General features: G+C 28.2%; 1 protein-coding gene across 2 annotated transcripts in view; it reads right to left on the reverse strand.

The window, feature by feature from the left end:
* The window catches only part of LOC107445515 (katanin p80 WD40 repeat-containing subunit B1), a 68,254-nt gene that overhangs the window by 33,244 nt on the left and 7,847 nt on the right, over positions 1-27,163 (reverse strand). For both annotated transcript variants that reach the window (XM_043052893.3, XM_043052894.3), the window contains exon 2: positions 24,868-24,998. In XM_043052893.3, the coding sequence (XP_042908827.1) occupies positions 24,868-24,998 (131 nt within the window). The remainder of the gene's footprint in view (positions 1-24,867; positions 24,999-27,163) is intronic.

Consider the following 27,163-nt stretch of genomic DNA (forward strand, 5'->3'; position numbering starts at 1 on the left):
TTTATTTTTATCAGTAAATTTAACACGAATAAAATAAAACGAAAATCCTTGAAGTGATGACGAAAGCATCGACATCAAATGTTCATCTAATGTTCAAGCATGGCATTAACTGATGTCGTGTCTGTGAGTGTCACACTGAAGAAGATAAAATTTTTCCTATTAGTGATATAATCATGCAGAAAATAAAACGGAAATTAAAAAAAAAGATTAATCATCCATATTAATCGAATTTAGTTAACAAATAATTACAGAGTGTCCAAGTGGGAAGACATTTTCAAATTCCCTAACTTTTCTCTGATCTTTCCCTGTAAACCTTTCTTGTATCGGGCAGATGATATTAAATATTAGATTTTAATAAATAAAAAAATACTTTATCATTAAAAATATATAATCAATCAGAGTAAAATGAAATAATATTAATGGACAGTATACCTAATATTATAAAATAAAGAATATATATTTAAAAATAAGGCAGGTTTCATTCCAGAATTCTAGATCTTAAAAATTGCATAATATCCTAAAAAAGAAGGGCACTTAAAAAAAGAACATACAACACAAAAAAGAGCATTGCAATTCACAAAAATTTTTATATCTTTTGAGAAACCGAACATATACAAAGTTTATAATTTTATCATTACAAAAATCTTATTTTCATAGAGTTAGTTTAACATAAAAATAATTTTGCAGATAAATTAGTAAATTCAATAAACGATCGTATTTTGGAAATGTTGCTTGTCGTTAATAACGTATCAAAAATATCAGGATTTTAAAAACGATGTTAAAATGGCTGAAAAAAGACAACTGCTGAAAAAGTCATTGGAATTTAATGTGGATTTGAGATAGAATCATCGCGAATCAAGCGCATAAGAAAGTAATTACTGTAATATGAAATTCGTTAACCATTATATCGTATTAAAAATATCGGAACTGGAAAAAATCCCACTGAAACATGCAGGGGGGGGGACGAGACACACGTCTCCTAAAAACGATCCTTAAATGACGTAGATTTACAATAAAATAATTGCGAACTGAGTGAGTCAAAAAAAGCTACTCCTTAAATTCAAAATAATGATTGAGTTAACATTGTATAAAGAATTTAAGACTTGGAAAAACAAATGGAAATGGTCCGAAAAACAAGCGGAAAATGATTTCAAGGGCTCAAAGGGGTGAACTCAAATATACCAATTAATATTTTATATACATAAAAGCATTATTTATTAATACAGGCGACATTTTACAGACGATATTTTAAGTTATTATCATTTACTCTGTTTACCATAAAATTTAAGTTATGATTTCTATTTTTAACAATGAAGTCCGGGACATCAGCTTCTTGTGGCCCTCTTCGGATTTATATTTGAGCATTTACAAATTGGAAGATTTAAAAAAATTAAAAAAAAACATTCAATTTCTTGTAGCACCGAGTTCTTTTTTTTTAATTGTAAAAAATAAAGTTTGAAAGATTTAAAGTTTTAATAAAAGGCTGTAACCGTAGACATAGCTTCCATTGCCTACCATTAATAAGTGTCTTAAAAAATTCTTAGTTTAACCTTAGTTGAATAGTTTAACCTGAATTAGATTTTCCTCTAATTTGCATAAACCTTGAATAAAATGTAAAAATTCAGATACGTTTAGTATTAATTATAAATACATTAACAACAACATAAAAATTAAACAGAGCAAAATGAACCGTCATAATTTTTTGCATTTAAGAGAAGGTGTAAAGATTGGTACAATAAAAAAAGCAAAAATATCTTACTTTTTATTTTAATTATTTATACTACATTTATAACTTTCAAAACTGATAAATAAATAAAAAAAATAGACTTAAAAGCATTGAATGGAAATAACGCTGTTGCGAAATTTCTTAGTTCAATTCATACCCCCCACCATATCCTGTGGATTTCGGGTATGAAATTTCGAGTCTATAGTTCAATAACAGACTTTTAAACTTGGAGATTTCAGTCTGAGTGTAGATGATAAATTTGCAACGAAAAAAAAAAGTTGAAAAACAAAACTTTTGAACATTTCATTATTTTAATTAACTTTTGTCCAGTGAAATTATTTCCCCCACCTTGAACTGCTTTAAATTTGAATTAATATTAAATAAGTAATATATTTATAGGCAATGCCAACATTTAAATTATAGAAAAAACCGGAAGGACAATGCCGAATTACTCTTTTGTGCAAAAAACGATCATAATCCTACAAAGCAGGAAATAAAGCATATGTTTCCATAACATAACAGTTCAAAGTGTGTCAAAGGGGCGCATTCCAGATAGGATAGCCCCCGCTGACCATTGTTGGAAGAGGGCACACATACGTTTGCGGAGATCAACAAAAACTATCGCCGCGCATTTCTGGATCACTAGTCATGCCTCCAACTGGCTGGCTGAGCTTCAGGATGAAGATACAAAGGGAGGACGATTGCCCTAAAAACATCCTTCGTAGAGTTTTTACGCTGTGCTACACATGGCAATCCTTCTCCTAGATGAAACATTAAAAAAAAAAATACATTTAATGGTTTGAAAATTATTTCTTTTTTTTACGCATTTATCCCAGGATATTGAAAAAACAAATGCATTCAACTGAGTGAGAAACTGAAGATGATCGTTTAACAATGCTTATAGCTCGCACTAGAATTGAGATGCGAGAAAGGAAAAAGAAAAAAAAAAAGCCTGTTTAACTTGTTTCAGTAAAAACAGAAAATAATTATCTTCGTTTGAAATTGATAGCAATCAGTGATTTACATTAAACATTCATGCAATTTTAGCTGAAATAAATAACATAAAAAAAAATTCTATAATTAAAACAGCGAAATGAAATCATATTCCAGTTCTAAGCTGTTGAACGTGGAAGTAACTGTAAGTTGGAAATTGTTTTAAAAATTTGTGGTGTGGGGCCAATATGATACTTTAAATTTTCCCCTCCTCCGAGGTGAGCTAAGTAATTATATCCCGCCATATTTTCATTTAAAAAAATGGAGCCAGAAAGGGGAAAACTTAAATATTAGGATAAAAAAAATGGTAAGATATCGTTTCCAATCACATTTTATACGTTAAATCGAATAAGATCAATATCAATGTTATCGAAATAACAATTTGGTTGTTAAGGGATTTAATAATGAAGTGCACAGTCCAGACACATTAATGTGACCACCAGTCAAGAGCCAGAATAACGACCTTAGGCAGAGCGGATCGCTGCGAGACGTGCAGGAAGTGAGCCAATTAAGTTCTTTAAAGTGCTTACTGGAATGTTGAGCAATGCTGACTCAAGTGAGCGCTAGGTTATGCGGTGGTTATGCGGTTCTGCGCTAGGTTATGCGGTGGTCCTCAAGATTCTCTATTGGGTATAAGTTCGGAAGTTTGGTGGCCAGGAGAGTACTCTTAAACTCATCCTGGTGCATTTCGAACCACGCACGTACGCAACCGGCTTTATAGGTCGCATTGTCCTGCTGGTAGATACTATCATCCTGAGGCAAAACAATTCACATATAAGGGTGGATATGGTTTGCATGGACAGATGCGTACTTGTGCTGATTCATCCTGCCTTCCGATAATCTTAAGATCCAATAATCTTTCCAATAATCTTAATCTTAAGATCCAGGTAAAAAATCTTAAGATTAAAAATCCCTATTAATTCTTATCTTTGTTAAATTAAATGAATAAAATGGAGATGGAAATTTTGAGGTGATGAAGCTTTGACCCACTTGCAAATACATAATTAGTGAATGATCTTCAAGTCAAGTTCAAGGATTATGGTATTGATCTATAAATAGAAGAGTGCGAGAAAGCCGTTAGCTTGCCAGTGATGAAGACGATGATAGTACTTCATTAACGATAAAATTAACAAAAGAAATAAAAATTTCATTTGCTATTAGAGAAAAAAATTTGGCAATGTTTAGTTGGTCCCCGTGATCCGTGAAAATTCGAGAGATTTTTCTGTTCTATTTCAGAGGGTGGAAAATGAAACCTGAAATTGAGAATCTCTTAAAATATGCAGCAGAGTTGCACATGAGAGTGCAAGAATCCTTCCCACTGAATCCATGTCAGTATATGAACATATGGACCGGCAAGTATTTTATCAACAGTGACGTAAATAACACACCGCAATCCCAGCGGCTAGATGGGGGGGAGGGAGGCACACGAGGTTTGAGGGCACATGATCCAGAAATAATACACTATGATAGGGTTGCACGATTTGCAGCCCGTGGCAAATCGTGCTTGTTTCTAATTTTTTTGTAACTTAAAAGAGCTTAAAAACCCATTTTAATATTTAACATTCATAAAATCTCTTATAATTCAATAAATATAAATTTCCTTAAGCTAAAACTATACTGAACTGAATCCCAACTGAATGTTGAATCTTATTTGGAGCTATAATGAAATAGTTTTATTTTATACATTTTAAACCACATACAGTTTCTTTAATTAAAATATAATTTGCATTATGTTGCTTAATGAAATATTTATCTATTTTTTATTTTTTACTTTCATTAAGAACTATTAATTTGCACTTAATTTAAGAAGAGTTAATTTGTTTTAAAATAAACTTTTCTATTACGCAATATGATAAAAAGACCACCACTTTTTCCACGTCTCAGTATTTCTTTCAACAAATCTGTTTTTTTAAAGAAGGTAATGTATTTTATTTTTGAAAAGTATGAGTTTGGTAATTTTCAGTTTAAATGAATTTTAACAATTAAAAGAATTTAATTTTATGCAAAAGTTGAAATTCTTTTACTAAGTTGATTGATGGAAAAAAAGAACTAAGATAATTTTTTTTAATTATTTAAAAGAATTTAACTTCTTGCAAATATTTATTACGTTGAATGATAAGAATTGCGTCTAAAACACTGATATTCATATTAAAATTGTCATAATTACCGTCAACATGTCTAGGAACTTGAGCATGCGATCTTTCTTTTTTCAAGAAAGGGTTGTGAATTACAAATGAATTACCAATAAATTACCTGCCAATGATGAACTGAATGCCAAATGAATTACCAAATGAATTACAATAAAAATATTTTTTTTTCTTTTATAACATAATTTTAACTCACTTTTCAAATAATAACCCTTAATTAAACTTTGAATATATTATTGTAATAAAGTGAATTATCGTATTATTAAGATGAACTTCTTTTGAATGTGGTAAGTTGTTAAGTGCATACAACATACCAATTTAGTACTTTTCTATATTCCGCCCTTCCACCACAATTATTTATTAATTAAAATTAAAATAATATAAATTAAAATGATTTAAATTAAAATATATAAATTAAAGTTAATATAAATATTTAATATTAAAATTTTAGAAATTTTAGTTAATTAATCTTGCAGGAGGCACCACTGTTCATCATACATTTAAAATGATTGGCGCGTTCATACACTACGAACCTACTGTACGCCGAAATGTAATGTAGTTTTTAAGGTTTTGGAAAAACACCCAATGAAAAAAGCACCTTTAAAGGCTTTTAAAAGACAAAAATAACCACCTTTAAGCACTTTTAAAAAACGCTACGCACCCTGTTAAATATAAATTCAAGATTAACAACCAATTAAAACAAACATTAAATATATTGCAATTCCGAATGATATTGCAATACCGAAACGCTTTTTCATTTATCAATAACTCGTAATTTATTAAAATTAATAACTAAGTACGTCTGTTACCCACTCAGAATTGGAGCACATTTTGAATATGATAGACAAGCTTTGATATATTATCTCATAATTTTTATTTTTAATTGTTTCCCTTTCAGTCATTGTCTCGTCATTCAATTCTTAACAAATTCTATCCATTAATTTCGATACATTACAATTTCAGGGTGACGGACTTATAATAAGCATAAAATACATTAAGAAAATTCAGGTAAAAACGTCTTCCATGCACGTTACATTTTCATTGCATTACAAAAAAAATTTTAAATTTATTACTATTTTTAACAAAATAAATAAATAAAAATATATAAATATCCAACATATTATCCAATTGAACAATAATTAAGTCTTTCAATAAATCGCTGAATAATTCAGAACATGTTTGTTAAAAGTTGAATTAAAAAGATTTCGAAATATATACTTATCTTTCAAACAAACATGTTTGATTTAAATGGACAAATGCCAATTGGATGAGAATAAAATTACATGATTGCATGCATAAACAAACTTTACAGTCAAAATGATTTAATAACGTATTTAATAAATCAGAAAAGGAAAAAAATTTAAATATTTTCAAACATAAATTTTTGAAGGAAATTTTTTAATATTTTGCTTCTATTTTAATTATTTATTATCAAGTCAGGATAAAAATATATATGTTTAAATTTATTCAGTCTGCTGATTTGGTCTGATTACTTAAACCTAATAGTGAACAGCAGAACATACAGGAAGTTTTGACACTATCTGATTGATCAATAGGAAAAAATAGCTTCCAAACAAACGAAATTTAATATATATTCATAAAAATATGAACAAAATTTGAAATATAAATGAACACATGGCATTTCGAACTCATGGCAAGCGATCACATCACATGCCAAGGAGTTGCAATGAAGGAAGAAACACGATGAACTTTTCAATAAACAATTTACCTAATATTTAAAAACAATTTCCCATTTATTACAACATGATTGACAGGTGACTCACGAAATTTGAATTCTTCCTTTTATAATCATATTTCTTCGGGTTTCTTGAGGAAATAAATGACCTTGGCAGTCACTTATTTTTTTTTTATCTATAAAAAAATACTATCTATTGTTCAATTTTAACTTATTTGGTTGATTAAATTTCATTAAAATGAATTAAATGAAATGTAAACAGTAGTAAATGGTAATACAAAACACCACTCATTTAGCCTTTATATAGATCGCTCTAATTATAATTCTTTCAAAATATAATCACGTTCCGGATCTCTTCAAAGTTTTCCAAGCGCAAATTAATTGGAAATGACAGAACAGAAATAAAAGAAAATATAATAAATTTTATGTTGTTATCTTTAGAGTGTCTATTAAACCTTGAAAAAGAAAAATTAAAATGAGAAGTAGATGTAAAAAATGATTACACTTAGCGAAACGGAATACCTAATGAAGGCGTGGAATGTTTTAAATAATTCTAAAGGAAGAAAAATGTTTTAAGCGGAAAAACAAAAACAAAAAAAATCATTTAAGATAATAAAAACACAATGACGATTTGTTAATAAGTAAAGGTAGAATTATAATAAAATAAACAGTTAACCTTCTTATATCAGACATCAGTTACGAAAGTTATTCTAGATGTTAACAACTGTCTTTATCAAAGATAATAATAATCTCTTCCATCTAAGGTAAATAAAAAAAAATATCTGTATTTGAAGACAGATGGTTTATAGTATAACTAAGGCATATAATTTCGACCTTTCTAACCTTACTTTCACACATGAAATTAAATGATGTTAATGTTCAAACCTATCAAGCTAAATAAATTACAAAAGCCTGAGACTTATTTTGTGACTACGTCAGAGCCCAATAATAAATATTAAAAAAAATAATAAACTCACACATTCAGTACAAAGTTTATATAACTTTTTTACCTATAAAAATTACAAAATAATAAATTAATCTAATTTTTTAAAACTGATTGAGAAATTCGTTTAAAAATTAAAAAAAAAAAACACTCTAAAAATACTTGTGCCTCCATCTATTTTGTCTTCCCAGTCAACAAATTCTCTACAGTTTGTTTTGACAATATTCTCTCGCCAGGTCACATTATGAAAAATGGTTAATACCGATAGGTATTACTTTTCTTGCTGATGACTTCACACTATTTTCTATAAACCCTATCAAAAAGAGTCAACGATAAACTAAATACACTTGAACTATAAAATCGCTAATATGGAGGAGAAAAGTTTTGAGGCCTGTATGTAAACTGTGCACATGTCCTCTGATTCTAACACTTATAAGAAGAAAAATCCTGAGAAAACACTTCCGTGGCCTGAGGTTCTAAGATCACAAAAGTCTGAGAGTCGGCAGGTCTGGGTATCATTATGTTAAGGAATAAAAGAGAATAAAAATATAAAGTACACAATATGCTTTCAAATTGTCCGTACAACTTAAAAGAACATATACAAGAAAGACAAAAGTATAACTTTCCTTATCTCCATCCCTTTTTGCATCATTTAAGAAGAAAAAATTTACTCTTTCAACTCATTCTTTTTTTCAATTTTGGAAGGTAAGTCTCAAATTATTAAAAACAATTTTAAAAGAGAAATCCTTAAAAGAAAATAGTATCCATCTTATAACAGTAAAAAATTATATAAGAATACACGCATACTATTTTTTATTCCATTTTGTTCGTGTAATTTTAGTTATGGAGATATCTGCCGTAAAAAGCTAAAAAGCATGCTTTTAAATTTGAAGTATTGATATTTCTTTTCGTGCATCACGCCAAAAGAAAAACGTGCTTCAGACCATTAAAAACATACACAAAACATGTCTACAAGACAAACAATTAAATCGAAAATTATTTCATTAAAATAAAGAAAACTTCAGAAAATATGATTTGCTTTCCATAACCACAAAAAAAAAATCCTTTTTAAAACTAACCATGCTAGAAACTTATAACCACGATTTGTCGTGATGGACAAGACACACTTGGAGTACCTTCATGGTTAAGTGACCATTCGGCTTCAAACACAAACAACATTATGTACCCAACATAAAATCATTTTGCGTCATAAAGTAAGTCTGATGCAAAGATGATGTTCCGATTCACAACTTCGACAAGCTCCCGATTCTTAGAGACCACATTTGTCTTAATCGGTTCCTATTTTTCACCCTTACCGTCTGAAATGGGGCAATATTTTATAACCGCCTCAAATGCGACAAGCTTCATACGATATTAAACCAATTCAAAAACAAAAGATAAATTAGAGGTCACTAGGTATCAGATGTTCTACATTAACATTTAGAAAAGTCAAATTAAGTAAATTTCAAGAAACATCTACAAAGAATCATGGTATAAAATACATCAAGACTGACGCGCAGCAGCCAGAAATACTGCAGGCATATAGTACATAGTAATAGCTTGTCGTGTTTATTTAAAGGGTTTAATTAAGTGTGCATTACATTTAGTTTTTTCACCTTATTACTTTTAAACTAGTTCGAAAGTTGCTGACTTCTAGGGACTTCTTTTTTTTTATCAGAGATGTGAACTTTTTTTACTTAATTAATGCACTCATTGATTTTAACACACTTCAGTTTTTAGTTATTTAACAGAATTTTGTGGTTCTACCGTATAAACCACAGCGCTTTAAAAAAAATAATTATCCTCAATATTTTTATTCTCCGTGTAAGAAAGATATTGATTAGTTTCATTTAAAAAAAGTCATCATAGATGATCATTGTCCTAACATTTGTTTTTCGAAAGAAAGTACAAATTTACAAAAAAATATATCAACGCAAGCGTAAGAAACCTAATTTGTTTATACACACAAACAGTTTTACAACGTAACAAAAGTAAATAATTTCATAATAAAATATATTTCATAATAAAATGGTAAATATTCTAAAAATGATTTTATAAAGAAAAAGAAAAGAACGAATGATTGAGTGTCCAGTCCATTTCTAAGTCCTATTTTTTTTTTCATTTTTACTAATTAAGATTAATTCCACGGAGAGTACAGTATGTAATTTAAATAATTATCTCAATTGCATGCAATAGCAAAATTAGCACCAATAGCTAAACAAAGGAATAGGAAGCAAATGGGAGAAGTCTCCGTGAAAGGCACGTGGCGCAATGAATAAAAGAAAACGGCAACTACATGGAATAAGAATGGAGTAGTCAGCAATGGAACGAAATGAAAAGCTTCAACACTCACAGAAGCTGATATAGGATTTACTAAAGAACTATAACAATTGGGATGGAACGCAATACCGATCGTTACTTTTAACGCGACCTCCTTATGAAATTCAATAAAACCGATAATACTAAGAGAAGGTAAGGGAAATTTAATAGTTCTTTCTGTAGCAGGAAGTATCGCGATATGATTCAGGAAAAAAAGAGATAAAAAAAAACTGGAAATGATCCACGGAAAGTGTTTTTAATTATGAAATAGAGTAGAAGACAAGCATGCATACTACATACTCATATTAGATTCTGTGCTAATTGAAAGAATATTTCACTATAAGATTAACTGTTTCACTATTATCACGCATAAAATATATTCAAATTCAACGATATTCATTGTGGCAAAAACAATTTGATAACAAAATAAATAACAAACTTTGTAAAACTGCAAAAATGTAATTAACATTAGGAGGTCCAAGTTAAGCCCGCTACTGCAACCAACCATAACTTTTAATTTGTAGCTATACTCTTATTTGAGAGATAAAAATCCAAATCCGTCAAAAAAAGCAGATTTATTCAAATAAAATACGTTTTTTGTGTCTGATTTTGTAGTTTAAAATAATAATGTCTGCACAAATTAATTTCAGCATTTAATTTTTACTCCACGAACTATTAATATTAAGATGCACGTGATAATCCAATTATTAAATCAAAAGTTATTAAGATTTTTCTGTTTTGCGCAATAACATAATGTGCACTCTACATTATAATTATACGATGTTATTTGCCCTCAATTTTTTTATGTTATTATTGTTGTTATTGTTACTTTACGTCGCACTAGAGCTGCACAATGGGCTATTGGCGACGGTCTGGGAAACATCCCGGAGGATGATCCGAAGACATGCCATCACAATTTTGATCCTCTGCGGAAGGGATGGCACCCCCGCTTCGGTATCCCGACGACCTGCGCGCGAAGTCGAGCACTTTACGGTAGCACAGTTTAACGAGGACCAATACCGCACACCCTCGGTCCCTACGCAGACTGATCCAAGTGGTCACCCACCCGCACACTGACCGTAGCCAGTGATGCTTGACTTCGGTGATCTGCTGGGAACCGTGTCTTAACGATCAGTCCACTGCGGGACCAATTTTTTTTATGTAAGTAAGAATTTAAAGCGATTTTGACTATCTCAGGAAGTTTTATTTAATTTTTAAAACATGATCGACAACTTTGATCATTTTACTCCACAGCACCAGCAACAAAAAGTAATAAATATATTTTTAAATTAATATCGATGTCAAAAAAAGAGCTTAGAGCTATAAATTAAATCAAAACATAAACCTTAAAGAAAGTGCCGAGGATATTTCCGTTATTTTTCTTTTTTTAGATATAACTCAACACAAGACGCTGATATGATTCGATATGTAGCCAAAATATTCAAAATCCATGCAAATAATAATAATAATAAATTTATTTTATTAAAGAAATATATACATAATAAACGTAAACACCTTTTTATTTTCAGGGTTACGGTTGTTGCGATGCATTTGCATAGCTAATTGATTGCAATGCACCCTATTTTTGTATTAATCACAATAAATAAATTTTGTTAGTATGTGTAAAAAAAATTTATTTTATTAAATAATTAGAGATTTTGTAAAACACGCAAAAATATAATTAATATTAGGAGGCCGAAAGTAATGCCCGTTATTAGAACCATATCTTTTAATTTGTAGCTACCCTCTTATTTTGAGAGTCAAAAAACCAAATCAGTCACACAAAAAAAGCAGATTTATTCAGAATTTTTTTTTTTTTTTTTAAAAAAAGACAATAACATTTTTCATCTCCATATAAATTTAGCAGTTCATTTTAAGGAAATAAAATAAATGATTTAAAGATTCGCAGATTAAAAAAAAATTGTACACATAATCAGAAAAAGGAATGATCAATTCGATTGGATAATTGCAGTCAAAGAAAGAAAAATGCATCGAACTCATTTTAATTTTTAAGAAATATGTTTCATCTATAAGAGTTAAGTTTTAAATTTTTATTAGTTCAATATTATCTGTGAAGGTAAATGGGTGTTTTCCTTTAAAAAAGAAATAATAAATAAGATATGAGCTGCATAAATGTGAATGAATAAAAACAAATATAATAAAAGCAATATAAAGCCTACATTGTTTACATAAAAAATATATAAATAAGTATTCTCGTATAAAAGGGAAATAAGTCGCAACTCAAGATTTATTATTACATTATTAGTATATTCAAATTACGAGCACAAGACAAACGAGCAGAAAGGTTTAAATAATATATTCAGTTCACCGAAGAAAAGCGTCTGCAGAATTTATCGAGGGGAGAAAAAGATCAAATATGTTTCATCCAATGAAAAACACTGACAGTCTTTTTTCAGTAACATTATGTAGAAAGTGGTTTACGCCACGGTGCTGTGGAACTCTTATTTTGAAAAATTAAACTCTAGAAGTCAAATAAATTTTTATTTTAATATTACACAAGAACAAAATAATAATAATCAGCCGATCGAAGTATTTTTAAATCATGATAAGCTAGATTGCAATTATCAAAAAGAATTAAAAGCGTCCAAAAATCACCAAATTGAATAAATTACCTAATAAGAATATAAAGATGTTGCCCACAAATAATGCCTGAAAAAACCTAATTCACATCAGATTTTTTAATTTCTTTTTTCTTTTCAAATATTATAATAATAATAATTTAAGTATATTTCACCCAAATACTTATACATTATTAATTTATACCTACGTCACTTCAGTTGTACGCAACCGACAGAGGAATATTACTACCTAATTAAATGTTACTTGCATTAGTATTTTTTAAAATTTATCCGTCGTTCCTATTCTTAAAACAAAATTTTCAATGTTTTTGCTTACTTATTATCAGAAAAAAATGCAACTGCTTCTATTTAATCACTAGTACAACTAAAAACTTAACTCTCTTATATTATTCAACTAACATTCAAGCAAAACAAAGAACAGAGCATTTTTAAACGACTGGTTCTAATTAATCGAAATAATCTTTTTATAACAATTCATTTATGCTGATCGAATATAGTTTTAAAATTTCTGATACTAAAGACAAATATTACTACTATTTTTTAATGAAGAATGAACATGACTAAAAAAATACTTAATAGTTTTAATAAGTATCAATTTTTCTTACATAATAAAAAGCAGAACAATAAATTTAATAGCGAAATGCAATTTAATCAACAAGTTTACTCAGTTATAATGAATTATACTTTGGAATATTTTTTTAATTGTTGTTTGTTTCTTGCCATAGCTTCGTATGACAATAAACAAACAGTTACTTTCTTCCGCATTTAAACAATGCTCAAGAATCATCAAAAAGAGGGGGGATAGTTTTCTACGAAGTGATTTATCTATAGCAACACCGAGAGAGATTTGAACAATAGCAGTTCGATAATATTCAAGAAAGGAGCGAATAAGTGAAAACAAGATCACGGACCAAAAAAAAAGGATCACTTGTTTGTGGCGGTGGCGATAAAATTTATACCTCAAAGTAACATCATTAACTACATATAAAAAATAAAACAACTAATAAAAGATTTCATTATTTGGCGGAACTAAGCATCACGCAACGGAAGAAGACACGGACGAACGCGGAAATGCAGCTAAGTGATATAATCTAGAAAGATAGACGGAAATTTTCGAAACTAAATAAGATATCAAACGACATTTTATTATCAAATACATATTTTGTACAATTTCCTACAAAGTAGCCCTCGAAAACACAATTATGGTTATAAAGCAATCTAAATAAGAAACCAAACGATATTTTATTTATATTCAAATTGATATTTCTCTCTCGTCATTAAGCTAAGTGATATAATCTAGAAAGATGGACAGAAATTTTCGAAACTAAACAAAATATCAAACGACATTTTATTATCAAACACATATTTTGTACAATTTCCTACAAAGTAGCCCTCGAAAACACAATTATGGTTATAAAGCAATCTAAATAAGAAACCAAACGATATTTTATTTATATTCAAATTGATATTTCTCTCTCGTCATTAAGCTAAGTGATATAATCTAGAAAGATAGACGGAAATTTTCGAAATTAGATAAAATATCAAACGACATTTTATTATCAAATACATATTTCCCTCGTGAATAGAAATCCGAAAATTTCCTTCAAAGTAGCCCTCGAAAACACAATTATGATTATAAACCAATCTACACAAGAAACCAAACGCTATTTTATTTATATTCAAATTGATATTTCTCTCGTAATTAATGTACAGAACTTTCCTACAAATGAAAATAAAAACAGAACAACGAACAAAAACCAGTTTTTTAAAACTCAAAAATCAGCTCTCAGTAAATATTCATTACGTATCAAAGTACTTTAAATTATCCAAATCTGTACGTATTGTTAATCAGCACGGCAAAAAGAAAAAGTCTGTTTGCCGCTTCATACAAGTCAGTCTACAGTCAAGCTGTAATAGGATGTACAAAAAAAAAATGCATTCTATTATTTTTATTCTACACAAAAAATATAACAAAAAAAAAATTCTTATTAATTTTAAGATCGCGTTGGCTTCTTTTGCATATCAATTATTGAATGTGTCTGCAACTATCTCAAAAGCAATGGCATGTCAAGGGCCCTCGGGGTAAAAGTTACGCAAAAAGAAATGTTGCCTAATGATGCGTGGAAGTGTGGGTAAACCAGTCCTTGTACCCACACACGAACTTTGGGGTCCTAAGTCGTTCCGTACAATGATTCGAACAAACGGACTCGACTCGTATAATGAATAAAGAACACAAAGAAATTTTAATACAGGGGCAGCCAGATAACAACTGAATGTAAATCCGGAAATACGCTTTGAATTGGAAAGACTTTTCGCAAATCATACAGGGTTTTTTCAATTTCAGAAAAACAAATTTCTGACTAACGCCTTATCTACAAATTAACTTCTACAAATATAATCAATCTGATAAGAAAAGCAATTTGTAAAAATACTTCCAAAAAATTTTTTATTAATGTTTTCAAATTTTTTTACCCAATTTTGGAAGGGCTATTTTCACATTTTTGATTTTGTTGTTTGTTTTCCTTTATTTTTCTCTTTTATTTAGATCAATTTACGAATGTTTAACGAAATAGTATGAGACAATAAATAACTGCAAGCAATTTTGGGGGAAACAGTAACCTCATTGTTGTCAGTTGTTCTATTGTTTCTGTCTTATTCCATTATAATCCATGCCAAAATATTCATTTCGTTTTATTCTTCACAATTCTAAAACCGAAGAAAAAGAATAATTTTTGCCCGCATTTATACTTCAAAGAAAAAGTAAAAGATATCAATTTAAAGTCAGTCTTCTGATTCTAGCTCTAACTGTGGTTAGAGCAATCAAAAATGGAAAATGGCATGCTTCAAACACTATCATCGACAATTTTTAAAAAATGCGTACCTCAAAATAAAAACGCAACTAAGCAGGTAATAATGTGGACTCATGAGTCATTATGTATTTCTAAACATTCACTAGGTAACCAGGATCGAAATAAATTAGCCAAATTCTAAAAAATTGATTTTATTTATATTTATTTAAATTTGGAACTTTTTGAGAATAACAATATCAAGAAAATGTAGAAAAGAAAATAATAAGAAAATATTTTCTCAGTGCTTCTATTTTGTGCACTGTGAAAATACACTGTTTTTTTGTGCTATCTTAAACTTTTTAATAAATTTCTTAGTTAAAACTAGTATAGCTTTATTTATCCTCTTAAGCTTGTCATAATTTTTTTATAACTTTAAATAAGCACTAGTTAACCATTTTAATAATAATTTTATTATAATTGTTGTTACAAATTAATAACTACTAACAGCGCTATTTCAAAATTATTATTATCAGATTAATTTTACATCATAACGTTTATTGCATTAAATTACTAAAATTCAAGTTATTTAGGAATATTACGAAACTTATTCAAAATATTTGAAGAAAAAAAAAACGAAAACTTCGGGGGGGGGAAAACTAACCATTTTTTACTTGTAAGTAATACTTAAAGCAGTATCTTCATAAACAATCTTAATGACACAGAACGAAAATGAATTTGTACATCCAAGGATTTATTAATTTATTCACTTTTTAACAAAATACATTAGGCATTGACCTAAATAAGTAAATAAAACTTCATAATAAAAAACCTATAGATAATTTAAACTTTTTATTGCAAAGGGAATGAAATAATTTTTTTTTTTTTAAAGTTGCAGACTTGAGGGTACTAGCATTCTATCTCATCAAAAACACAGACCATACAATAAGCGAAAATTAAAAATTCACGGAATGCTAAACATGATATCTTGAAAATCACAATTATAAAACGAATTTAAATATCAATATAATTATCACGAAAGTTTGACAGCAACCCAGAATATACTCGATGCAACTCATTAAAATAAAAATAGAAGTGTTAAGTTTAAGATTGATAAAGGGCTGTTCTAACACGCACTTTTTTTTTCTCTTGGAACAAAAGGGCAATGAACTGAAATCAATCGATACAACAAAAGAAACAGCGAATTAACATTGAAGGTCAAAAATAACATGATAAGGTAAGTGAAACGAAACCATTAAACGATTAACGAAGAAATCATGATTAAGGATTAAGGTTGTGATGACCGAATCAACGAAACTCTTCAATAATCAACAAGCGATTAAAAAATAAATAAACATAAAGTTATTTTAATTTGCGAATTTCTGCGCCCTTGTATTGAGTAGAAAACAAATAAAAGTTGAGAAGAATTAATAAAATGCCAGCTTTTTTTTCTTTCTTTCTTTTTTTCGGATCAAGATTTAAGTAATAAAGTAATGGCTTAAATAAAACGAACCAACTGACAAGGGAAACTAGGGAAGTGTGACTCGCCAATTTTGAAATAAACTAGTGGGATGTATGCCTTATGAGGAATAATTTTAGGGGGAAACATTCGTTTCGGCCCATAGAAAGTTCTGTGAGAGATAAAAAATAATTCAATATATGGAAAAATCGGTATTTTATTACTTTAATGCAGACTATTAGTTATTGTAATTGTCTCATACTCCAATTAATTTTGTCGTACATTCACGTACTGTATAATGCATATTTATTGTCAAAATTGATTTTGAAAATTTTATATATCTGTAGTTTTTCAGAAAAACCTGTTAGGTCAATTTAAAAAAAAAATTTACATCAAATTTTTTAAATTTTTTTTCCAAAAAACTTTCCAAATTAATTGGAGTATGTAATTGCAAATTAATAAATTAACAATTAATTAATAATTAATTAATAATTAATTAACAATTTATTAATAATTAATTAATTTTCTGATTAATTTATCAATTAGCAAATTAATTAATTATCCAATTAATTACAAATTAATTGGATTATGAGACAATTACAATAACTAATAGTCTGCATTGAAGTAATAAAATACCGATTTTTCTATATATTCAATTATTTTTTATCTCTCACAGGACCTTCTATGGGCCGAAACGAATGTCAATTAATTTATTAATTAGCAAATTAATTAATTATCCAATTAATTACAAATTAATTGGATTATGAGACAATTACAATAACTAATAGTCTGCATTGAAGTATTGAAATACCGATTTTTCTATACATTGAATTATTTTTTATCTCTCACAGAACCTTCTATGGGCCGAAACGAATGTTGCCCCCTAAAATTATTCCTGATAAGGCATACATCCCACTAATTTATTTAAAAATTGGCGAGTCACACTTCCCTAGTTTCCCTTGTGAGACAGTAATAAACATGCAAACTAACACTGACAGGAAAAGCTATAATTGGTTACAACTATGTATATTGTAGCTTTCTTTAAGAATATTTAATTTTGTTTGTGTCAGGGTTGGCAAGGTTTAGGACAGAATGGATTAATCCACGGTTTAAACCGTCCTGTCCAAAACCCCTCTGTCTTAAACTGTCCAAAACCCTTTTACTCAAATTATGTCACAATTTTATCTGAACAATATTTAAGAGGTAAAATAAACATAGAACTAATAACATATTGATAATTAAATCTACTACAGAATATTTGTGTTTAAAAGTATAATGTTTTATTAATATTGTTTGATTCTTCAATTTAAACATTAAACAAAGGTATAGTGCTAAATAGTGCTAAAAATAATACATGTAACAATTAAAATGGCATCTAAATTTTACTCAGCTCATATAATAAGCACACCCACCCAGTATTTGAATAACAGCGAGATCAATAATGCTCAGTTTGGGCTTGGTACGAAATTAGCTTGAAATACCTGTTATATTATATGACTAGTCAACTGTGCTTCACAACATACTGTGTTCATAATTCATAGTTATACATTTAATGTCTAAAACTCAAAAGTTATTTAAGCAGAGCTTTAGAAATATAACAAAAAAAGCAACAAAATAAATAAATAAATTCAAGTCTTCATATTAATGGGAAAACTTTATGATATATAAAACTTTCTAATGAAGACGATAATCAATTTGAAAGGTTGACTTTCCTGAAAAACGTTTAAAAATTTTTAAAAAAAATAATAATTTTAAATAACTAAGTTTTTCTTTTTTATATTGATTTTATTACATGCATATATTCGAAAAAATTCTTACGATTATAAATTTTTATTTTTGTCCTTTGATCGAAGTGGCAATGAACAAGATCAGTGCTTAATTTTAACCTCTGGTAGCTTGATGTATGTAGGCCAACGAAATAATAGTGGCTTCTAGTTGGCTTTAAACCGGCCTGCTAGGAAATTTCTTACGGCTAATTTTCTTAATTATGAATAATGGCTAATTTATAACTTAGGATACACACCTTCAAATGCGAATGTATGCTTATGAAATATTTTATTTCAATGGAAAGGAAAATATTTTATCTGTAATTTTTAATGTACAGTACAAAAAAGAAAATTAGGAAATAAATTTAAATCTGAATAACTTTAGATTTAATGATCGCATCTTCGCGTTCTAGGACTTAATCTCAATGGTTAGAATGGGTGACTTCAAATACACTAATTAATTAGTGCAGACAAAGTTTTAAGTTATAAAATCAGACAAAAATTGACTTTCTCTGAAAAAATTCAGATTGGGATTTCTGACCCCAAGATATAGGGAGTAGCAGAAATCTGGGAATTATGGTCAGGGGAGCGATTTTTAAAGTTTGGACCCCTTAGTATAATTTTTACTTTTTGCACATTTTGCCTTATCTCGAAAACTTTTAATAATAATAGTAAAGATTTTGAATTATAAGGTATACATTTTTTTTTTACATAATTTTTAAATTATGTTATTTTACATAGCAAAATACAAACTTCGAGCAAAATCGGTTGAATAGTTTCTGAGAAATCAAATTTTAAATATACAACTTTGTGAAAAAAGTTTTCAATTCGCTTAAAAAGTTCTTGAGATATGTCAAAACACGCAAAAAGTAAACTTAATATTAAGGGGTCCAAACTTCGAATCGCTCTCCTGACGAAACTATGGGGACCATATTTTCCAGATTGTGGCTAACCTCTATATTTAGGGGGTCAAAAAATCTGAATTTATCGAAAAAAATAAATGTTCATTCAGAGAAAGTATTTTTTTGTACCTGACTTCGTAACTTAAAACATGGTTTACATTAATTAGCATATTTGAGGTCACCCTCTAACCATTAAGATAGAGTCTTAGATTGATCAGATCATTAGATCAAAAGTTACTCAGGGTTGTCCGTTTTTTTTTTCGCACTGTATTTTACTTCTTAAAAGAAATAAAGCATTAAACACTTAACAAAATTGCAAATATTTGATTATTTCCTAGCATTTCTTAAATTTAATATTAGCTGTCGAGAAAGGCATAAAAAATTGAAAATTTAAAAAAAAAATCGTAAAAATAGTTTAGAACAAAAAATTGGCTCATGTAAACAAGAATAATTATTTCTAAATTTCTCATGTTTAAATAAACCTATTTATCCTTCAAAACCATTTTGGGCAAGGGTGTAAATTAATTTCTCCAGCAAAGTTCATCTCTTACAAGTAGTGAGTAGTAGACGACATTTTTTAAAGTAGTTTGTAGACTAGATTTTTAAGGTAAAATAGTTATAGTGAACTACATTTGCAATAAAGTAGTTAACGACAAAAATAATATCGTTTATCAGACCATTGGACGGATATAACTAGAGCCTAAACATATAACAAAATCTAACTAATATTAGTAAACACAAACATGTAATATATTTTCTTCATCGATAGCAATATATGGAATAATATATATAAAACTGGAAGAAACAGGCGTCTATTCATAAAACCCTACTTTCACCTTCAAGGTTGTAACCCGCCTGTTTTTTATTCACTAAGCAAATGCTCTTGTTAATGGATCTCAAGGTGAATGCTTTCCTTTTACGGAGGAAAATTTAACGAGTGGTCTTGACAAATACAAAACTACCGAAACAGTCAGGTGCGGGCATTGTGTGGGTGTACGCACCTGTTTCAACTGGCGCTGAGTTCCGCAAACTCACCAGGTTGCAAAAACGGTAAATAACCAATACAAGACTTTTTCTTCGTTTCTTCATTTTCAAATGTATTAAAAAAGTTATACTTGATGCTCTAATTCCAAAATGAAATAGAAGGAAAAAAAAGTCCAGCATTACTTATAAACTTCATAAAATATTCTAATGGACTGATTAAATTAACACAATTTTATAAATAAAAAACTCACTGACTTAAAATGAAATTTTAAACGCCTATGGTACACTCGGTTACTTCAAGGCAAAAATAAAAATAAAGAAAAGATTAATTCAATTCAACTATTTAATATTATAAGATCTTACAAATTATTATTCTTACCGAAAGCGGAATTGTATACAAACGAAAAAAAATTACAAAAATATTTTACAATAAAAATAATAGAAGAACCATATCACAAAAGACTATTTTTTTACTACTCGTAATCTGTTTCAATCTGTACCACTCCATTAAAATCTTTAACTTCTTTAAAAATCTAAGATTAGACAACCATGACATTTTAACTTAACAAAGAGAATTCTTAATTCAATAAAAGATGTATTTATTGGTTTTTATTTTTATATCTTTTCCCGAGAAACTAACAGAATGCATTAGACAAGCAGGATATGAATCAACAAATGACTATAGCTATTATCAAATAGCAATAATAAAATATAAGCAAGCACCGGTAAACATGATTTTACTGCCATAAGACGGATTATACGGCATGCATGTCGATTTTCTTTAAAAGAGAAGGGGGGGGGGACTCTAAGAAGCGCGAAAGCAAACATCACACCATTTATGCCTGGATGGGTAGTTACAACTGAAAGTGAAACATTTCCAAATGATCAGTAATCTTACTCAACAATGTAACAAATAGTGACTTGGCCGAATAGCCAAATATTCAACCAAAAATATCGGCCGAATAGCAACGTTTTTTTTTAATCATTAGTAAATATTATTTTTTATATAGAAATAAGTCTAGTCATCATTGAAAAATAATCAAAACTTAGCTCCATTATTGGTAAAGGGTAAAGGGAAAAAAAAGCTAATAGAAATGTGTAAGATAATTAAGATAAATAGATACTAAAATAATTAGAAATATTTAAGATAAAAAAAAAACTGGCGAACAGTCATTAAAAAAACTTAAATTGTAAAGTTAAAAATAAAAAAAAAGAAATAGAAAAAAAATATCCCCTTAATTCTTTAAAAAAAAATAATAATAATAAAAATTAAAAAAACATTAATGCTAATAGCAGTATTTTCAAGTAAAAAAATAATAATAATAAAAATATAAATTTAAAAAAACTAGCTAGAAACTAAAACAAAAAATCGTTTGTAATTTTTAAACGAAAGATTTAACGCTAAAAATCTTAACTTTTTCACATTGCCGTATTTTTTTTAAAAAAAGTGACCATAAAAGAATAACGGTCATTAGAAAAGCTCTGTCATAATAAAAACGCTGATAAAAAGAAAAGGTTCTAAAAAAATCAAAAGTAAAACAAAAAAAATTTTTCTTAGTTCAGAAATATAACTTTAACGTTGAGAATCACAGTTTTCTATGTTACTAATTATTTGTTTTATCGAATACCAGAAAAAAGTGGTAATAAAACAATTAAGTCTATCAGAAACGCTCCGTTAGTATGATGCTTCGCTTTAGCTAAAACAAAAAAGCAAGCAAAAATGCAACATATAAAAAAGTTCTCAATTTTTAAACCACGAAATGTTGAAAAAACGATTATGTTCGGGTGAACATTCGACAAACCGAATATTCGACAAAAAAGCCGAATGTTCGTTACATCCCTACTCACTATTCGAGACATCGAACTCTGACATATAAAATAATTAGGGAACAAGCTTGCGATTACTAAAGTTGTTTTAAAAAGCAGCAACCATTATTGTATGATATAATTCAGAATAAATAACTTTCCGAAAAACGTACCTTGCAAGACAGTATCGTTACATTAATTTAATTTGATAATTAAATTAATCAAATATTTACTTGACTTTGCTCATTCTATGATATGCAGTTTTTTAAAATTTCTTTGTTGTTCGAAGTTAAATGATTAAATACAATCAGCAGCACGCATCCCAGTTTGTGCATTCCCATCTGAATTCCCATATTAAATCCTATAATTCCCATCTGAAAAAACGCGTTAAACATGTTAAAACCAACTCGAGTCATTCAATACTTTCAGTTTTTCTGAAGCATTCTCTTTCAGAATAAATTCAAAATCAGCATCTGCATTGGAAAATGTTTAGTAATATTACACATTCAGAGAGAAACCTTCAGCTTAAAAGTTTGCTTTCTCTTTCTGATTGTTAATACAGTCAAAAAGTTAACAAAAATCAATTTGCTTGATTACCATCTTCAAACCTTAAGATTTAAAACCAACGTAGTTTTGTGAATCTAGTTAAGACTTAATAATATCGTTTATTAAATAAGATTATACAAGAATTGCAGATTATATATTTTAAAATACGATATTGTGCGTTTTAAGGATAATATAAACAGACGTTTAACGCTTAAATACCCGCTAATTCTTTTCTAAATTTAACTATAATCCATTTGCTTCTGGCCCTATTACTCTCATCTAAAAACCATTATACTTTTTTACTTCCATATCCTAAGAAAAACTTGTTACACATTATTCATTTTATTACCATTGTTTTTCAATCAAAAGATGTAATATCAAAATTGTACAATATGCAAAAGTTCCTATTATACTCATTTTAAGACAACGGAAAATACAGAATTGTTCCTTTTTCTGTGGCCTTGATTCTCATGCTGTTACCTTACATCCAGAGTATTAACGAAAAACTCGTTTAAAAGGGAAGCTACTGACCACTCGCATTTTTACTAATAATTATGTTCGTTTTTTTTAGCATAGCGCTTTAAAACAAAGATTTGAAAAAAGTTAAAACAGTAAGAAGAAAATTGGCCATTTCATTATTAATTAAATGATTAGTTGTAAATTGCAAAGAGTATATAGATGAATAACTTAAATAAATAAATAATGCGCAAACAGAATGAATCAAAATAAAATCTGCAATATGTAAAAGGTCAAGTTCCTATTTACCCACTCATCACTAATTCTTCCTCTTTTAAAAAATGAAGTTAGAATTCTAACATTTGGAACATATGTTCTTAATCAGGTAGAAAGAAAAACTTAAAAAGTTTAATTTCGATGATTTGTAATTATCGGGGAAATTAGCCTAAAATTGACAGTACTGTGAAAGAACACATTTTCACTAAGATGGCAGTATCAAATTTGGACCTCATCATAAAGAACTAAAAAAAATTTTATTTCGATATGTTGTCATTAACAGAGTAATTAGCCTAAAATTCACAGAAATGCTAACTAACACATTTTTACTAATAAGTTTTCGAACCATTTATTCTTTGAGATTAAAAGAAAAACGAAAAAAGTTTTATTTCGATATTTGTAACTATCAAGGTTTATCCAAAATGTTAGAATCGAATTTCACACCTTTCTCATAATTTTACATTATCAGGGGTGATTGTCAGCCCATGTCAAAATTCCGGAAAATTTCTTGAGTTTAAAAAAAAAAGACAGTTTAAATTGAAAAAAATTTATTTTCCTTATTCTCAATATTTCTTAGTTTACTTAAAATATATTTAAAATTTTACACATACCTATGATGACCTGGAGAAGTAATTAAAATTTACAAATATGTCTTTCTTTCTTTAGTTTATGATTATAACAACTATTTACTGATAAAAAATGAATATTAATCATGAATATAAGCTTATAAAGTATCTCTCTGGCTCTCCCTTACAAACAAATAAAATAAACTGTGTTTTTAAGTTCCACTTTTGAAAATTTGATTTCCGGAAACTTCTGTGATCAATGAATTTTTGAAACATCTGGACTTTCGATCTCCGGAATCTTCCGGATCACTGTTAGCGAAAATTCCGGAAATCCGGATTTTTTCCGGAGCACAATCAGCCCTGCATTATATTTATAATTAAACACTCCAACCAATTAAGATAAATCCAATTATACTTCTACATAGACAATCCTTTTGTAAGGGCATAGAAACAGAAAAGAAAAAAAACTTATATTAATTTTCGCTTTTTGTATGGTCTATGTTTTTGATGAGATAGGTAATGGTAGTACCCTCAAGTCTGCAACTTTTATTTCCTTCCCTTAGCATTAAAACATTTAAATTATCTATAGGTTTTTCATTACGAAGTTTTACTTGCTTATTTAGTTCAATAACTAATGTAATTTGTTAAAAAATAAATAAATTTAAAAAAAATTTCTTAATTAAAAAAATTGTACCAAATGTTTCCCCTTATCGTGGTTAGTGGGTCTCAGGAGAATATGCACAGCAATTAATCCTGCATAAGATAAAATTTACTTTTTTTTTGGGGGGGGGGAATCAAATATTTTCCTTTTAATAAGTAAAGTCCGAAAAATGGTTCTAAACAGTTTAAAACGTATAGAAACATTTTCTAAACGCATAGCATAACTTGGCACTCACCATGATACAGTTTGGCTTTCCAACAGCCCAAAGATTGACTTTTTTGTCATCCCCACCAGTAACTAAAACTCTTCCAGACTTGCGACCAAATGAAAGACAGTTGACGTTTGCGGAATGAGCCACAAATTCCTCTGGAAAAAAATGCAGTTAAGAAAATGAATAAAAGGTAAATCAAAAATTTTATAAACCATTTATGAAAATTGCTTTGTTAATTAAAGAGAAACAAAGCATTTTCATTGAAAGTCTTCCCATACAGCACATGCAAATTGTTTAATAACTTCAAAAAGCAAAAAAAAAAATTAGTTAAGATGTATATACCAAATATCTTTGCAGTAAATGTGAATAAATAAAAAAACTTTATATTAATAAAAAATCTTAAAACAGTAAAAGAAATTCTGATTGTCCTGCACTTCCCTAAAGTAATGGATCAAGTGATAGCAATGAAAAAATAAGTTTTTCCCAAAATAAGCTTTTCTCTTGTCATGATCATGTTTTTTTACATGACGTTAATTGCTCATATCAATCAATTAATGAGAGAAAGTAATTTCTATTTATTCCTACTTTAAAATAATTTTTTGATTATTTTTTTTAATAAGATGGTTCCAATGATAAAATAAACACCACGACAACAGAAATGCATAATGTTAAATCCAGCCGTGCGACAGAGGAATTTTTCAGCTTAAGGTTTTCATTTCATACACTACAAAATTGTACAATATTAAAGTTTGTTTCTTTTAAATTTTAACTATTTCTTCTAGAGTTATTATTAAAAAATTATATTAGTCATTTTTTGCTTCGTCCATTTTCTTCCGGTTTTCCACTTTCTTGCAGTGTTTTGGATGAAATAGGTTTCTTCTCTTAAGAATTTTCAATCCTATGTTAAATCCAATTAAATTTAAAATAGAAAAATTCAACAGTTTCAAAAACAGATGTTTTAAACATAAGATTTATGGATCAAACAGTTTTATTTTTCATACATTAAAATAATTATAATTTTATAATCATTAATTCTATAAACTAGGTTTTGATCTAGCAAAGTACATAACCGTGTACACAAAAACTTTTACAACTTTTAAATCTAATGAACTAAAGTGTTCCTATTAATTGCAACAAAAAAAAAAAAAATTGGAATCATTACTAATTTGCCAGGATAGCAATATCAGATGCATAAATATATATCTAAGTCAGACTTTGCTTTGTTTCCATATAAAACAATTCCTAATCTATTACTTTGGCATGAGTGCGATTTCAGTTAATTTAACAAAACAATCACAACATTATATCCAGGGTTGGCAGGTTTTTGACATGTGACAGTTTTTGACGGTTTAAACCATGGTTTAAACCGTCACGTCAAAAACCTCACTGTCAAAAATGTCAAAAGCCTATATTCATATGTGAAATTTAATTAATACATAGAATTTATATATATTTTTTTACATAAAATTTACATATATAAAATTTATATTATTTTTATATTACTTAATTCATAGTTAACATAAGACAATACAAATTTAAGTGCTTTCTGTTAAATACACAGAGTAGTTAGTGTCGATTTACAGTATATTCAGCCTATTCATTTACTATGCTGAAAATTTAGTTTATCCAAATACTTGTGAATTTCATTTCGCTGAATACTATATAGTTTTGTTGAATATCTAAATATTCAGCTGTTGAATAATTACTTCTTGCTTTCAAGATATACATTATTTGTATTCTTAATCCAAGCGGAGAAAAAAAAATTAAGAGATAAAAATTGTTTTAAAATGATAAGTGTAATAATTATAAATAAATATAATAAACAATATGAATTATATTTATCATTATTCATAAATATAACTACTTTTTAATTCAAATTAACATACTGGATAATAAAGATATTCGGTATAACATTAAAAAAAAAAAAATTTATACACTTTTATCAAGTTTGTATTTATACAACATAACTTGTAAGTTCCTTATAAATATTAGTTATATGTTCCTTATATGTCAAAAATGCATAGTAATAAACTTTTAATTTTCTTAAATATAAAAAAAAAAAATTTCAAAATATAAATATTTAAACAATTTTTGCGCAAAATTTTTCTGCACATGCATTTGAATATAAATTTCTGAGCTTTTAAATCTGTTATTTTACCTTAATTTTAATTAAAAAATATTTTAAAACCTGCTGATTACCTATAGTATAATTAAATTTCAATATAATGCATGGCAACTGTTGGTAGTTTTGCAGTTTATATATTTTCTTGGCAAACAAACCCAACCATATCACTCTCAATGGCAACATGTAAGTTTCAAA

Source organism: Parasteatoda tepidariorum, chromosome 7 (assembly GCF_982258835.1).
Source record: "Parasteatoda tepidariorum strain Cologne lab strain chromosome 7, Ptep-v5.0, whole genome shotgun sequence".
Classification (NCBI taxonomy): domain Eukaryota; kingdom Metazoa; phylum Arthropoda; class Arachnida; order Araneae; family Theridiidae; genus Parasteatoda; species Parasteatoda tepidariorum.